Genomic DNA, 15,381 nt, shown 5'->3' on the forward strand with positions numbered 1-15,381 from the left:
TATCATTTCCAGACTTCCCGTCAAGCCGACTCAAGCAGAGCCTGGAGAAGTGCGGTCGGTCGGGTGAAAGTGGCCCTCAGGGTGGCAGGGTTGCTGCTCAGCTTGTCCTACACTGTGTTCCCAGGACACTGGTGCAGAAGCAGCTCCTTTTCTCTGAGTGACTCAGACTCTGTCTAAGGTGCTCACATAGGAGGCAGGGAACCGGGGACCTGGAGAAAGGGCTCTGGGGAGTTTCTAGATTTATTGAACTGAAAGTATCTGTTGGATGTATTTTTTTTTTTGGAATTGGTAAAAAACCTAATAGAAATATGACTAGTTATGGAGTAGAATGTGTTGCTGTAAACAAATGTTCAGGAGAGATTTGTCTTTGAGCCCAGCCCCATTAGCACCCCGTAGAGCTGTAGGTCCCACCCCAGCCCAGCTGTCCTTGGTTCCATCTGATGGTGGCCCCCGAGGGAGCTAATGTAACATGCCTTGACCGGAAAGCAGTATTAACTGGAAGGAAAGAGTTTGTGTGTGGGGACACATTCCAATCTTTCAGCCACTGTGTCTGGGGGGAAAAGAATGTGCCATGGGTTTTAGCCTGCCAGAGGCCATTTCTGTGGCCGTGTAGAGAATGAACACACCACGGACCACTTGGTTAGGAGCGGAGGGATGGATCTTCCCAGGAAAATATGGGGATCTGGGATCTAGAGAGCCAGCGAGTGAGAAAATGGGCTGCCAACGGCCTCCATCTGTGTGGAGACAGGAAGGAGTCTTGTTGGCAGGCAGGGACATGGGAGGGGGACAGCTGGCCAGGTAGAAGGGGCAATGTAGGCAGAGCATGGGGTTACCCAAATCACCTGGCAGAGCTGAGGCTTCATGAGTGGTTGGGGGCTGTGAAGACTGAGATAGACCGACGAGGCCAACTGAGTCCCAGGCAATGATGAGGATTGATACAACAGCCACTTAGTGAAGAGAAGATTCACATAAAGTTGGCATGGCAACAGATAGGAGCAAGGCAGTCCTGGGAGATCACGGCAGGCTGGGCAGGGGTTAAGATGGGAACCAAGGAAAGCAGCTGTCCATGGCGTCACCAGACAGGAACTGGCCCACAACCCTAGGACATTGCCCACTTTGTTGGCTTATGCAAAGAAGGGAGGAAGGGTCCTTTAGTGGTTAATTGGCTTCAAACAAAGGCTGAATAATTGCTGAAAGTTTTACTTTCAGAAGATGAGAAAGAAACCATCGGTTGGGAAAACTAGCTAGTGGTTTTAGAAATCACTTCACAGGTGTGCTCCATCAGATGACTAAACCACTTGCAGCACATGAGACGGTCTGAGCCTTTCCCAACCCGCTAGGCAGGCCCCACTGGCCTCCTGGTCAAAACGCCTGTGCTCTCCGGGCCCTTGGTCGTAACTGAAGTGTGTTAGGATGCCATGTGTATACCTCTCTGGATAGGGCAGGAACGCTACAAGATCATGGCTAGGCTGGACTACATAGCGAGTTCCAGGCTTCCCTGCCTACATAACAATATTCTATCTCAAAAAAAAAAAAAGAGAGAGAGAAAAAAATGATAGAAGCCCTGAATACACGTGAACCACAGCTGGGGAGGTGTTGGAGATGGGCTGGGCTTTGGGGGGCAGCAGCCCACAGTCCCATAGCTCCATTACAGAATACATCTGCTGCCCTGCTCCTGTTGGCTGTGGCTGCGGTTCTGGAGCTGAATCAGATCAGGGCAGTGGGGTGCCCTTTCACCCTCAGCTATGCCTGCTTTCTGTGTCAGGATCAGCCTAGCAGTGCTGAAACTGTTAAGTGAAGATGCAAGCATACACCTGACCAGGCGCCCACCATGTGCCTCTGTAGGCATGCACTGCACAGGCGGGGCTGGTGTTAAGGAGGGTTCATTCTTACAAAGGAAAACAAGCAAGGGTTATTTCTCTGCATTAGGGTTGTTTACAGTTGCGCTGGGAAGAAGTCATCTGGTACTTGGTTCCGCTGTAATGCTTTCTCTGAGAAAGAGGAGAGGTTTTAGTATTTCTAGAATCCATAAAGAACTACCTTATCATGTGACTTCCACACCTAACAGGCTTTGGTGATGCACTGCTAATGTCCCCACAGCCATGCCTTCCAGCTCAGAATTCAAGGTGTGGGAGCTCAGTCTTCTTTCTCAGTGCACCGCTCAGGATTAGCATCCCTCTGTGGCATCCTCCTGACTGGTGTCTTCTGGAGCAGAGCCTACAGCTCACTCCTTTTGACAGTTTGTCCATGTCAAAAAAACAAACAAAAACGTAATACACATGAACCTCGCAAAGATGTCTGAGGACAAACTCTTCATGTTGTTACATCATGGTTGCAGATTTCTTGCCAGCGAGATGTCTGTGGTCTTCTCTCATGCTGTGAATGGACCTAGCTGGTGGTACTGCCATCCAGACTTTTTCTTTGGTATAGAATAGCTTTGGTAAAGAATTTCTTTGGTAAAGGATAGCTTTACCCCAGTGATTTTTAACGTGTGGGTCATGACCCCATGACCCTCTTGGTAGGTCACATATCATATATCTTACATATCATATATATACATTATGACTCAGAACAGCAGCAAAATTAGTTATGAAGTAGCAATGGGATAATTTTATGACTGAGAAACTGTATTAAAGGGGCACAGCATTGCAAAGGTTGAAAACCTCTGCTCCACTCTCACAAGAGGCCCCTTAGCCAGTAGACGATGGGTAGCAATCAAACGCACACCTGCTGGAAAGCCACACACAGGAAAGCCACAAAACAAATCAAGGCACCGTCCCAAAAGCATTACTAAAAATGCCGGAGCGTTTGAAAACGATACTTGTGTATCTCTTGAAGTCCAGGGAGGGAAGGGGGTAACATCTGTATACCACTAAGTGGAAGACCATGGTTGTGAAGAGGACGAAGAGAGTGGTAAGCATTGCAGAATGCGACAATGAGGGCCACGCTGGGAGGGAGCCTAGAGAGGGAGCTGAGAGCAATGTATCTGAAGCAAGGCCACCATTGGTGACCATGTGACTGTGTTTGTGGCCCAGCTGTTTATGGCATCTTCCGCAGCATCCTTAAAAAAGAGCTTGGGATCAGGTAGCAAAAGCCCCGTGACTCAGACACACATGAGTTGTCTCCTTCCTTCCTTCCTTCCTTCCTTCCTTCCTTCCTTCCTTCCTTCCTTCCTTCCTTCCTTCTTTCCTTTCATTTTTTGGAGTCTGTCCTGGAACTAGCTCTTGTAGACCAGGCTGGTCTCGATCCACCTGACTCTGCCTCTGAGTGCTGGGATTAAAGACATGCACCACCACCGCCCAGCTGAGTTGCCAACTGTCTGTGTCCTACGGGAAGCTTCTGCTCCAGCGCCATCTCTAGTAGTGACACACTCATCAAGTCTACACTCGGCATGAGAGTGAGGACTGCATTTGAGATGGCAGAGGCAACACTGTGGTGACAGGCAGAGACCGGCAGGGTAAACCGAACACAGGCAAGTGTCAAGCTTTCTGTGTGTGTTCTCCAGAGTGTCTTCTCCTGGTGTGTAAAGCCGTGTAAGGAGGGCTCGTACTCAGTCTTTGTCCTCTGCCATCCCCCAAGCTTGTTCCCTGGTGAGGATTGGAGCCTTTGGGAGGTAATTAGGTCACGGGATGGGACACATGAAAGGGGCATGTGCCCTTTTTAAAGAAGAAGGGGCATGGGGTCTACCTGCCTGATATATTAGGAGATCTGAACTATCTGAGTAAGTTGGGCAAAAGAGATGGTTCTTCCTTACAGTATACTCCAGGCAGAAATATAGGATAAACAATGAAAACAGCAAAAAACCTCTAGAATGACAAAGAACATAATTTAATTAAATTGAAATCAAACATTTAATCAATTAGTAGAAGAGCCTGTTATTTAAAAAATTAATGCAATCTTATATTTATTGAAGTTAATGGGAAAAGCAGATCGATTTTTAGCTTCCAGTGTCTGTGAAGCCTGCATGGGAAAACAGTGTGGAGTCACTGAAACGGGCACCATTCAAGCTGAAGAATGACAGTATTTTTTTAAAGGACTCTGAAGCGGGATGATGTCACAGGCAACAAAGGGATGACTCCAGTGTTTGCGAGAAAGTGTCCCTCAAAAATGGAAACGAAGTAAAGTTGTGTGTGACAAGCAAAATCTGTGGGCCTCTATCCCAGAACACCCGCCTTTGAAACTGGAAAACTAAGGAACAAAGAGGCTCCCCCCGGGGTGTGTGCAGGGGCAAATGCAAAGAATGCTGGGAGTGTAAGCCAGTAATCAACAAAGAACAAACTTTATGGCTGTCGTAATTAGAAGTTAAAATGAATAATAAATAGCACGCACTGTGAAGGGGTTAATAGAGTTAATTACTCTGATCTTTTCACAATTTTTTGAAAATATTGAAGCATTAATCATAGGAAGATTAGAAGTCAGTAATAAATATTTATTATCACATAGAATGATCAAAAATCCCTATGAGAAGACAGACAGAAAGATGTGGTAGGCCTCTTAGTCATTTTCTGTGTGTGATAGAACACCGTAACTAGGGAAAGGAGGGGGAGGCATGGCCCAGGAGTCTGGGCCAGGAGGCTGAGACCTACATGTCCACCTCTCAAAGGCTCTGTAACCTCCCAAAACAGTGTCACTAGCTAGGGGCCAAGTGTTCAAATACCCTAACCCTTGGGAGACGCTTTTCATTCAAACCTTTATACCCTCTGTATAGAAAACTCCCAAATTGTATTCATAAATTAAAAGACTACATATCAACAGGTATCAGTTGTTCTCAAACAGATCCATGAAATCAACGCATTCCCAATGAAAACTCTATGAGGTTTTATTAGAGCCAAAAGAGTATCCTCTTGTAACATTGTCTATGGAAATAAAGTGTGGCAAGACTAATATTGACTAGAGCAATTTTAAAGATGAATAAGCTAGCAGCGTTTTCTTCTAGATGTCAAAACCTATAAATGCATTATAATTCTGTGGTGTATTGGAAAGCTAAAATGGGGCATAATTCATAATCGAGAAATCATCCAACACATGTGTGATGACTTATCACGAGAGAAGCAGCCAGTACGGTAGAGAAAGCGTGACACAGAGAATGGCTGTCTGCCTGGGGACTCAAGTGAGAAAAGAACTCAGCCCACCCTTCACACTGGGCCTCAAGTCAGCTTGAGATGGATCCTACGTCAGATTTGAAAAGGGACAAAGAATAACACTTCTAGAAGAACAAAGATTAGCTTCATGATTTTAGGGCTTTAGAACCCTAAAGTAGGACACAGATTGTATATAAAATATAAGTAACTTTTGACTTTAATCCAATTAAGAACCTTTAGTCACCAAAATATTTCATTAAGGCAATGAATAGCCAAGCAACACATTGTTATTCCTGCCCAATCAAATACTTGAGTCAGTACTATATAAAGGTGGGGAAATGCGCGGCATCTCATTAAAGATCAGGCAAACACTTAGAACAGTGACACCACAGAAGATGCTATGCAAATGGTTCAACGGGGGCATTAAGGGATGCTCAATTCAGTTGTGTCAGAGATGAGTCTAAATAGCCATTAGAAGGGTCAAAGGCAACTGGAGCTCTCAGTTATTACTGGTGGGTGTGTAAATGGCTCCGACCACTTGAGAAAATCATTTGACATTATCTGTTGAGACCTAGAGCAGGACGCAATGCTGCCCTTTGCCGTGTGTCCATTAGAAGTAAATGTTCGGTTAACAGTTATAGATGGAGTATTTCACATGCTAAAGTCCTACCAAGTGGGATCATTATCTCTATAAAGGACACCCCCAAAGGACTCTCTTGCCCTCTTTTTCCCTGGAAATGATATCATCCACCATGCAAAGGGGATCCTCATCAGAATCACATGATGCAGCTGCTCTCATCTTGGTCTCCTAACTGTGAGAGATATATTGTTTGTAGTCACCCACCTCATGTTGTCATGTTATAGTCACCCAAATGGGCTAATAGTTCACCAAGGTACAGGCATGAGAAAGCGCTAAACGACCGCACTAATAATGTATCCAAACAGTACACACCCAGGTTGGAATCACCGGTTCCAAAGTTATGTGCGTGTGGCAGTGAGACAAAGCTGTGACTATGTGTGAAAACGGAGATAAATCTTTCAGGGTGGGACACCCCAAAAAGTTCTAAATCCCGGTCCTCATACATACTAGGCAAACACCCATCTCTAAGCTATATCCCCAGCCCCAGGGATAAATCTTAGAAACATAATTTGGACTAAGATAAGGTAGACACTAAAGTTTATATAGCATTGGATGGCATTTGGATAAAATTTAAAAATAAGCAAAATGGAAGACATTCACCTCCTAAAAGACACTGACGACAGGCCAGAGAAACAGTTCCCTTCAAGTCTGTTCTGGGAGTCATTGAGTTTACTGTGGATACTACAGCAGCCTGTGTGCCTCAGGGGAAGCACCGTCACCAGAAAGCCCGCCCTAGCACAGGAGGTTCATGAAAGCAGTGTGCCTACAGCTCCCACAAGACTTGAGGGCAGCTTAGTCACTGGGAGAGACCCTCCCCAGCACTTGGTACTGCTTATGTAATGGTGGGCAGGGGACTTGGGGTCTTGCTGCTTTCAGGTTTCTCTGAACCTTGTAAGTTTCCTTTACTTGAGCCTTGTATATTTTGCTTATTTCCTGACTCCCTGGAGCCTTTCACTTTGCTCCAGGAGGGAGTGTTTCAGCCCGAAGAAATAGCAACACCAGGACTGTTCTTCAAAAAGGAAAAGACGCGAAGGGGATGAGCAGAAAGGGGTCAGGAGTGGCAGTCATTGGCCGATGAGGTGAGCCCCGGACGGGAGGCGTGATAGTGGAGCGGTAATCCACGTCAGGAACTGAGGACAGGCAGGTGAGATTTTAAATAGGATGGTTTGTGCCCACGGACTGGGTGGAGCTTAGCTGGAAATACTAAATATGCTAACAGCGTGGGCATTCCTGCTGGGAGGACCAGCACCCAGACACTTTGGAAGTCAGTCTGGTGGCATCTTGCCATGAGAATATTTTTGCTGTGCAGACAACCCAGCTTTTTCATTCCTAGGTTTGTACTCTAAGAAATTATTATATGTATGAATGAGAACTCCCAATAATTTTCATAGCATTGAAAAAATAAATTGTAGCTATTAGTAACAACTGATAACTGGGAGGAACAGGTAGAAATACGGTGTATACTATGTTGCAAGCCTTCTCTGCTGAGTTGCTGTCTTGTGACCATTAAGAATGAGGTACATTGACATCATAGAAGAAAGAGATGAGTATTTATTTATAAGCGAGAGAGAGAGAGCTCTTGACAGCGGAGAGGGGACCCAGTGATGGGCATCTGGCAAAGAGGCTGTATCTGGGATTTGTTTCTAAGCTTAGGTGGGCTCAGATTGGTTTGGTGTATACGAACTCGGTGAGAAGTAAAGACCAAGGAGGACAGGGCTCTCAGAACTGGGGCAGGCTCTCGGGTCACCAGCTCTGCTCCCCATCCCACTTCTTACTGTTGGGATAGCGAGCGCCGCCAGGTGGAGGGAGTCAGGCTCCACCTTCTGTCTCCTAAGTCAGATTTCTGGTCACTGGCTCCGTCACAGGCAGAATCACTCTTCCCTATCTCTGTGTGTTCCAGGGCTCCATTTACCCCCACCAGTGTGAGTATGCTGCACAGCGGACAGCATGAGGGTGAAAATAAAGTAGTTATATGGAAAGGAAAGAGACACACTGAAGAAAAGAAGCCAATTTCAGGAGCCCCTATGAAGTCTCCTAGCGGTCGTACGATATTTATGAGTGTGGAAAGCCAAACAGCACAGCATTTATAGATGCATCTCTGTGTAATGAAATGAGTTAGAAAGCAATGGAGTGGAAACTCATGAGCTCAGGAGGGACCTGCAGGAGGCTTCAAGGGTGGGATGCCTGCTTCATAAATTACATATTTGTTTATATTTAGTGAGTGTAAAATACTACATATTGAATATTCTGACAGAAATGATTACGCTTAAGTTTAATTTCTGTCAAGAGCTCTTGATGACAACAGCTAGAAACTCCAGAAATAGGCTAGACTGTCTGGTTCCTAATATGCTTTCCCCAGTAAACAGAGTTATGACTCTGGGGAGTTATGAAGTGTCTTGTGCCTCAGTGTTCACATCTGTAAATGGGAACAGTGAAGTATGAGACTATTTTGATTGCTGAATGCATTTATAAAGGGAAAAGCCCACAGAAAAGTTGGATAATGAGGATTTCAATGATTAACTTATATTGACAGTGGCTTGGAGGGCCAGTGATTAAGGTGGGTGGGATTGTGTCAAAACAGGATACATGTTGTAAATGATACATCGAACACACTAGCTACCTAGTATAGTATAGTAGAGTAGAGTATAACATTTGATTTATCCTCGTGGATTTCCTAATTTGTTAACTGAAGAACTTATTTCATAGTAAAGAACCGGAGATGCAAAGATGACTTCAGGGGGGCAAGCATGCTGCTCAGGACAGAATTGTGACTGCATGGGGGGCAGGCATGCTCCCCAGGACAGAGTGGTGACTTTCAGGGCAGGGAGCAGACATGCTCCCCAGGACAGAGCGGCACAGTATGTGCCAGGGTCTCCACACTGCCCTTGTTGAGAGTCTGAAGTCCTGTTAGAATGACTTCCTTAACAATTCCATCACCAAGTTGGGAAATGTCTAATTCTGGTACAAGAACAAGCACTGTCCTGCTCCCATGAGGAATCCCCAGGCCTCTTTCTCAGCTTCAGCAAATGAAATTGAGAAAACTGACTGAGGATGTGGAGGGGCAGACAGCGAGAATGGGGAGTGTCCCCAAGCTCAAGAAGGCTCCGACATTGTCCTTTGGAAAGAAGCCCTGTGGCAGCCTGCTCACCCTTACCACCTCCACTGCCTCGCCCTCTCCTGCCTCCAGGAGTGACAGGCTCCGGAGTGACAGGCTCCGGAGTGACAGGCTCCAGAGTGACAGGCTCAGGAGTGACAGGCTCTAGGAGCTGGCCCCAGTGATTGCAGAGTCCTGGGTACCTTCCATGTTCTTCCCCTCACTTCCTGATAGGGATGAAACTTCAGATCTGCTTCACGGGAACAAAACTGTCTCTGTTTTTGTGTTTTCTATTTATTTGTTTTAAAGTGAGAGTATCTCTAATTTTGATATGGCTGTCCCAGCACCTTCACAAAGCAGTCAGCCAAGGGGAAGGTAATCTGTGTCTCGCCTCTGTTTAGCCTTTCCTTTGTAGTCTAGCCACTGGAGTCGGAGTCCTTGCTGTTTATTTTGCCTGTCTGCACTCACTGTAGCATTTGTCAATATTAAATTTAATTTGTGCTCAGAGCACTTCGCTAACGGCGAAAACACAAAGCTCGCTGAACTTTACCTTCCCTGTGTGTTCAGTCCAGCCAGCATTAGCAAACCTAATGAACTCTGCAAGGTTGTCCTACCCAAATGTAGGTCAATGCTGTTGACTGAACACATTGTGTGCTTAGAAACTGACCTTGTAAAACCCACTTGAAATTTATCTACCTAGCAGCCCCCTGGATCACTTGTTCTTTTACAGTAGAATGTATTTGTGTCCGAGCAGCAATCCAATGAGTCAACAGGAAAGTAGTCAACACCAACAACAGACATTTATTGAGCGCCTATTGTGTTCAAGGCACTGTACTAGGTGTGGGGCTACAAAGACAAAGGAGAGACAGCCCCTGCCCTCAAGGAGCTTACAGTCTAGTCTAACAGACACATACAGAGAAAGACAGGGACAATCCAAGGTAGCATATTATCGTGGGGCACAAGTACAAAACAGGATCTCAGCCTTTTGTTTTCATTTACATTTCAGTACCCTGAGTAGGTGGGGGAGTGAGCTACAACCTTCCAAGCCCTCAGAACAGCCTCGCTGCTTTCCACTTCCAATGTCTTCCGGTGCTGGTGCTAAAACCTTGGCACCTGGAACGCTTCTTGTCCCACCACCTCAGGCTTTGGATTTTAGGTTTTGAGGGTTTTGTTTTTGAGAAACTTCAGAGAGGGTGACATTCTTGTAGTGGGGTAGACTCTGGCACCCACCACACCACTGCTTTAGGAGGCCTGCACTGAATCTGTTCCTAGTCAGGTCGGAGTTGACAGCCCACCGGGAGGACCTCCCTACCACAGCACTGGAAGCTTTAGAAGACACAAGGATGTGGAGAGGTTGATGGTAAAGAGATGGGGGCTCGAGAGGAGCAGGATGAGGAATGAAGTCTAGCTGGTGTGGAATGGGCCAACCAGGAGAGAAGCTTGGGTCTTCTGTCGGGGCAGGATTCCCTCTGGGAGATCCTGGGTCACCCACCCAGGGCAAATGTCTGGAGAGTACAGAACAGGTCAGTAGGTACTGAAACAGTGCCGTCTTCATCCTAACAGCATCTCTGCATTGCCTTTCACTTCCTACTGTCCATTTGCCGTCTAAAAAGTCATTTGAAATATAGTGTTTATTTCACTATGAGATCATCTGTGTCCACTCCAATGTAGTTCGGATGGCTTAGAGACAGGGAGGATTGAAAGACAGGTGCCCCGTCTCCAGAGCACGAATCTGGCAGTAATCTAAGAGGACTTTGTTGTTTGTTTTTATTTCATTTCATGAAGCACTGAACTCCGTGCTCTTAGAACCTGTGTGTCCCTGAATCTATCTGCTTCTTTGCCTCTGTCTAAGGAGTAAAGAACGGGGTGAACAAAGTGAGGGGCTTAGCTCCCTAATGCCCATTCCTGGGAATGGGAACCACACAGCCAAGTCCCCACGCAGCACACTGAATATTTACCTCCTAATGTCCTTTTAATGTGTGCTTTCTTGGGTGAATATTTACCGTAGAATATTAAATGTGAGATTCCTCTTTTTATGGACCATTTGAAGTGATTGATTTTGTTTGTGGATTCCTGTATCTTTGCCCATAATGGCTATCTATTGTAATGACCTCTGCCAAATGCTCTTGCATTGAAATAACAGAAGCAGGGGATCGGCCAGCTGTGGCATCGTATTACTGTGGTCTCAAAAGCCAGGAGGAGTCCGATGCCACTGGGGAGAGAAGAAAAAGGTGTGTAACATACCAAGGATGTCAGAGGCTTCAGATCGCCTGAAATCGTGATGTCTGTAAACAGGCTTTTGTGTCTTTTATATCAGAGTTTCTGTTTAATGGTGTTGAATGGCATTAAGTCTGACAGTTGGGAAATGACAGTGGCAAGACATGAGCTCAATTGCCCACAACCAGGTCCATCAGCACAAGCCAGCAGTGCTTTTGGAATTTTCTTTAATGCTGCAGTAAAACCACCACCCAAGTGATAATTTCTTACACTTAGCTACACCGTGTTTTTGAAAAGAATATGTACGTGTGTGTGTGTGTGTTGTGTGTGTGTGTGTGTGTGTGTGTATGAAGTCACATATTGTAGCTGCATTCTGGGCGTTTGGTTGCTTCTCATTCTTTTGCATATTTGAGAGGAGGAAACAAAAGATGGGCTTGTCTTGGTGCTCTTTATGGGGTTCTCTTCCTTTTAAAAAGGAAAAACACATAACCTAATGATACTCAAACGTGTGCAATAGTAGGCCAGGTGATATAGTTACATTCCGGCAGGCATGCTTTTCCAAATTTCCCTAAGTACAGGAATTGTCAAAGGAGCCACTTAGATTTTAACAAATGATCTCTTCAAGGGATTGTGAAGGTGACCTGTCAATCAATCGTGTGTTATTCACACCCTTCTTCTTGTGTTTCATAAAAACACTGCTCAGAGGCCATGCTGTGGTTGAATAAAATTCATTTTCCTACAAAAACCCAGAAGACACTTGAGGAATGAATCTACGAAGACTTAGACAGCAATTTCATTTTTTAAACTGACTTTTAATAACTCAAGCCATACTACAATAATACTTTGTTTTTGCTGTCTGGATACCTGGGCTGTATTTGTATCTCCACAATGGTACTCTGCACAATTAATGGTTCTATTGAGTGAAAGTGAAAGGGACATTATCACTAATTAAGAAGAGGGGAAAGAGCTGTGATGTGACCTTTAATCCAAGCCCTGTCCTGATTGTAAAAGCAAAGCCTGTTTCCTCATGACATTAGCGGCTGCCTTCAAATCTGTCATCAGAGACACTGATGCTCCTTTGGTAGCGTGCAAGGAAAAGCCTAGCATATTCTTACTTTTCTGAGCAGCATACCTTTTTAAAATGAAAATCCATCATCCTATCTACCTTGGTTTTGAATGAAGTGGGTGAGGGAGGAGTCCTTCACATCCAAAGACTTGTAGCCAGTGCGTGGGTCAGAACAGTCCATGGGACAGTGAGCTGGGAGATGGGGAATAGTTTTGTGTTCTCTTCTCAAGAAAGGGCAGATCTTGGCACTCATAGTCAGGGAACACACAGAAGCCTCCACCGCTTGCTCCTCTCACTTTCTTAGAGAGGCAAGGGATAGAGTTTAGACAAGAGAGGCCAATGAAGAAAACTGATTCCTACCCGGGGGACCCTAACATCTTCACCATGACTTACAGTTTCCAGCTACTGTCAGAGTTCCATCAGTCCACATGTCTAATCCTCATAGAGGCCAGCGAGAGGCTCATACAATCTTAGATTTGCAAGAGGAACTCAAGGGATCTTCTGGTGCATTCTAAAGACGAGGAAAGCAGAACTTAAAGAGAAATTACTTGTATCAGTTACTGCTGAAGAGAGCTGCTGTATCTTTAAGTCCCTCTCCTTAGCATCTCTTTGTTTTAATAATGTAGTTTTTGGTTTTCAGTTTTGTTCTTTTGAACATTTATGTCCATCAGAAAGTGTTCTAGCTGTTCTGGTTTTGAAAGAGCAATTTGCCTGAAGCGGAGGGGTTCAAACAATGCCACACATTTCCACGTCCAACTCTGATTGCAGGCTAATAGTGAGCATTGTGAATTCAGTAAGTCCTCGGCCTGATTCTACACATTCCAACCACCATTCAGGATTAAAGAGTCGGGAGCATAAATCGCCACATAATCATAATCTATAAAAATACTGCCTAGAGTACACTAAAAAACTCTCAATAAATAAATAGCAGACATTTGCTTTATGAAAATCGTTGGAGATGTGCTCTTCAGAATCATGTCCGTTCTTTCAGGCTTTTACAAATCACAGAGTGCGACAAATGACACCGATTATTGGTCAGGTTAGGCTATAACCTGATAGAAAAGTCTTTTGGCGTGGACGTCTGTAAAGAAATGCAATTAAAGGTGCTGGGCTGCTCCTGTTTCGGTTTCGAAGGCAATGCTTCCACCCTGGAGTGTTCCCCGCCATGGCAGTGTCACTGAATCAGTACTCATGAGGATGTGCCGGTCTAGGGCTGTGGGGTTCTGTCCATGGTGCTGAACGGCACCACTGTCCAGCTCCCATTCCCGGCCTGGAGTTCAAACCTCAGAACACAGGCTTCTCCTCAGCGTGATTCACAGCAGGTGGCTCTGGTTTCCAGTCTGGCTGGAAAAAGCGAATGTTGAATGTCCGTGCCCAGTTCTTAAACACCCGTTTCTCTGTGATGAAACGGTGGTGACTGCCCTTGCGTCCTCTCTCGTGCGAGAGGTACATTGTACATTCATCGGGTCCAGAAGGCTCGTAGTAATGATAAGGTACTGAAGGGTGCTTAGGATCCCTGCGGGAGGAAGGGGAGATCACTATTAAAGCAGAAGAGAACAGAAACAAAATGAAAACCTAAACCACACACAACATAAAACATGCTTTTTTAATTGTCCAATTCAAGAAGGATGTTACTCTTATAAGCTGATAAACACAGATCAGATTTTCTCATCAAATGAACTTCAGCTGATGGTTTTCATGGTGTTGGAGTAATAAGAGAACAAAAGGGTTTTGAGGCTGTAAAACAAGTGTGGCTTCAGAGAGCTTGGACACGCGCTGTCAGATGTTCAGGTCTCCTGCTTTAGGCACAATGTACACGAGTCAAGATACTAATGCTTCTAGTTCCACACTTGTTACTAAACTCCCCACAGCCAGAGAGTTTCAGAAACCAAACCAAAACCAGTCTGTCTTCCTGCCCGCTGCAGCATCCTGTATCCACAGGGTGAGCAGGATTTCAAGGACAGTCCATGCCCTAGCTCCTCTCTGGAGTACTGCCCTAAGCCACCCCAGCCTTGCTTGCTCTGCTTCAGGCATGCTGAACATTCTGACTGTCAGCTGTACCCACTTTGTCCCTACTGCAGAGCCTTTGCCCATGAGGGCGACCACTGTCTGGAATCTTCCTCTCGAGTTCATCCTTCTCCCTGTTGAAAATCAAATGCATCCTCCTTGTGGTTGTTTGAATATGAATGATCCCCTTGGGCACAGATATTTGAAGGTTTGGATCCCAGTTGGTGGGCTGTTTAGGATTAGGGGGTGTGGCCTTGTTGGAGAGAGTGTGTCACTGCGGGTGGGGAGAAGGGGTAAGGCTTCAAAAACCCATGCCAGGCGCAGTCTCACTCTCTCTGCTTCCTGTTTATGGATCAGGATATAAGCTCTCAGCTACTGCTCCAGCACCATGTCTGCCTGCATGTTACCATGCTCCCTGCCATGACGGTCTGGACTCTAACCCCTGAAACTTTCGGTTCTAAGCTGCCTTAGTCATGGTGTCTCATCATAGCTATAGGACAACAACTAAGACATTCTCTGAATCCTCACCTTCTGTCCCCCTCACGCGCCTGTCAGTTTCCTTGGCGAATTAATCTCCTTGAAACTGCTTTTGCTTACCTACCTATTGTCTGCTGCGAAGGATTTATCTCGTTTCTGGGACTGGGCCTAGCATGGAGGTAATAAGCAATGTTTGAGTCTCTGTCCTTGGGTAGAGTGAGCAGCTGCATGCCACATCATTACAGAAAATTTCTCCTCCGCTGACTCTAAGTCTGATTTCATGGAGTAAAAAGAAGACAGCCAGCAGGCAGTCACTGTTTTATTCTTAGTTTTGTAGATGGACCCTACATCCAGCGTCTAGTGTGTCTTGGTCTAGAAATTCCCAACTCTCCCATCCTTCAGGGGAGACTGGCAGTCCTAACATGTTTATACTATAGCCGCCATCTCTGCCTCGGGAGAGAATACTTGATCAGTTTCTTCAAGGTGGTAGACCCAGTTCTAACATACGTGTGCCTGTGTTGGGGACGGGGCGCCTTGTTATAAAGAGAACCATGTGCTCTGGTGTCAGGCTAGTCTCCATTCTAGAATAGTGCTCCCGCTTCTTCCGGGCTTGAACAGTGGACAACTAGCTCCATCAAGGCTTATATCAGACAACCTTTGCTGTTCTGAGCCACTAGATATGTCCAGTCTGCTGCCATGTGTATCCCAAGATAGCTGTGACTACAGCTTAACACCTGTGTAGACCACAATGGCATGTCACAAGGTCAGTAGGTCAGAACTCCTGCTAGAGGAAGGAGCA

The 15,381-nt window shown here is 45.7% G+C and overlaps 1 protein-coding gene across 1 annotated transcript in view; it reads right to left on the reverse strand.

Moving 5' to 3' along the window:
* Positions 1 to 9,596: 9,596 nt before the first annotated feature.
* St6galnac5 (ST6 N-acetylgalactosaminide alpha-2,6-sialyltransferase 5) overlaps positions 9,597 to 15,381 on the reverse strand; it is a 141,836-nt gene continuing 136,051 nt past the window's right edge. Inside the window, exon 5 of the mRNA XM_057793982.1 lies at positions 9,597 to 13,614. Coding sequence (XP_057649965.1) covers positions 13,383 to 13,614 — 232 coding nt within the window. The 3' untranslated portion in view covers positions 9,597 to 13,382. The remainder of the gene's footprint in view (positions 13,615 to 15,381) is intronic.

The sequence above is a fragment of the Chionomys nivalis genome, chromosome 18, assembly GCF_950005125.1.
Source record: "Chionomys nivalis chromosome 18, mChiNiv1.1, whole genome shotgun sequence".
NCBI classification, from domain to species: Eukaryota; Metazoa; Chordata; class Mammalia; order Rodentia; family Cricetidae; genus Chionomys; species Chionomys nivalis.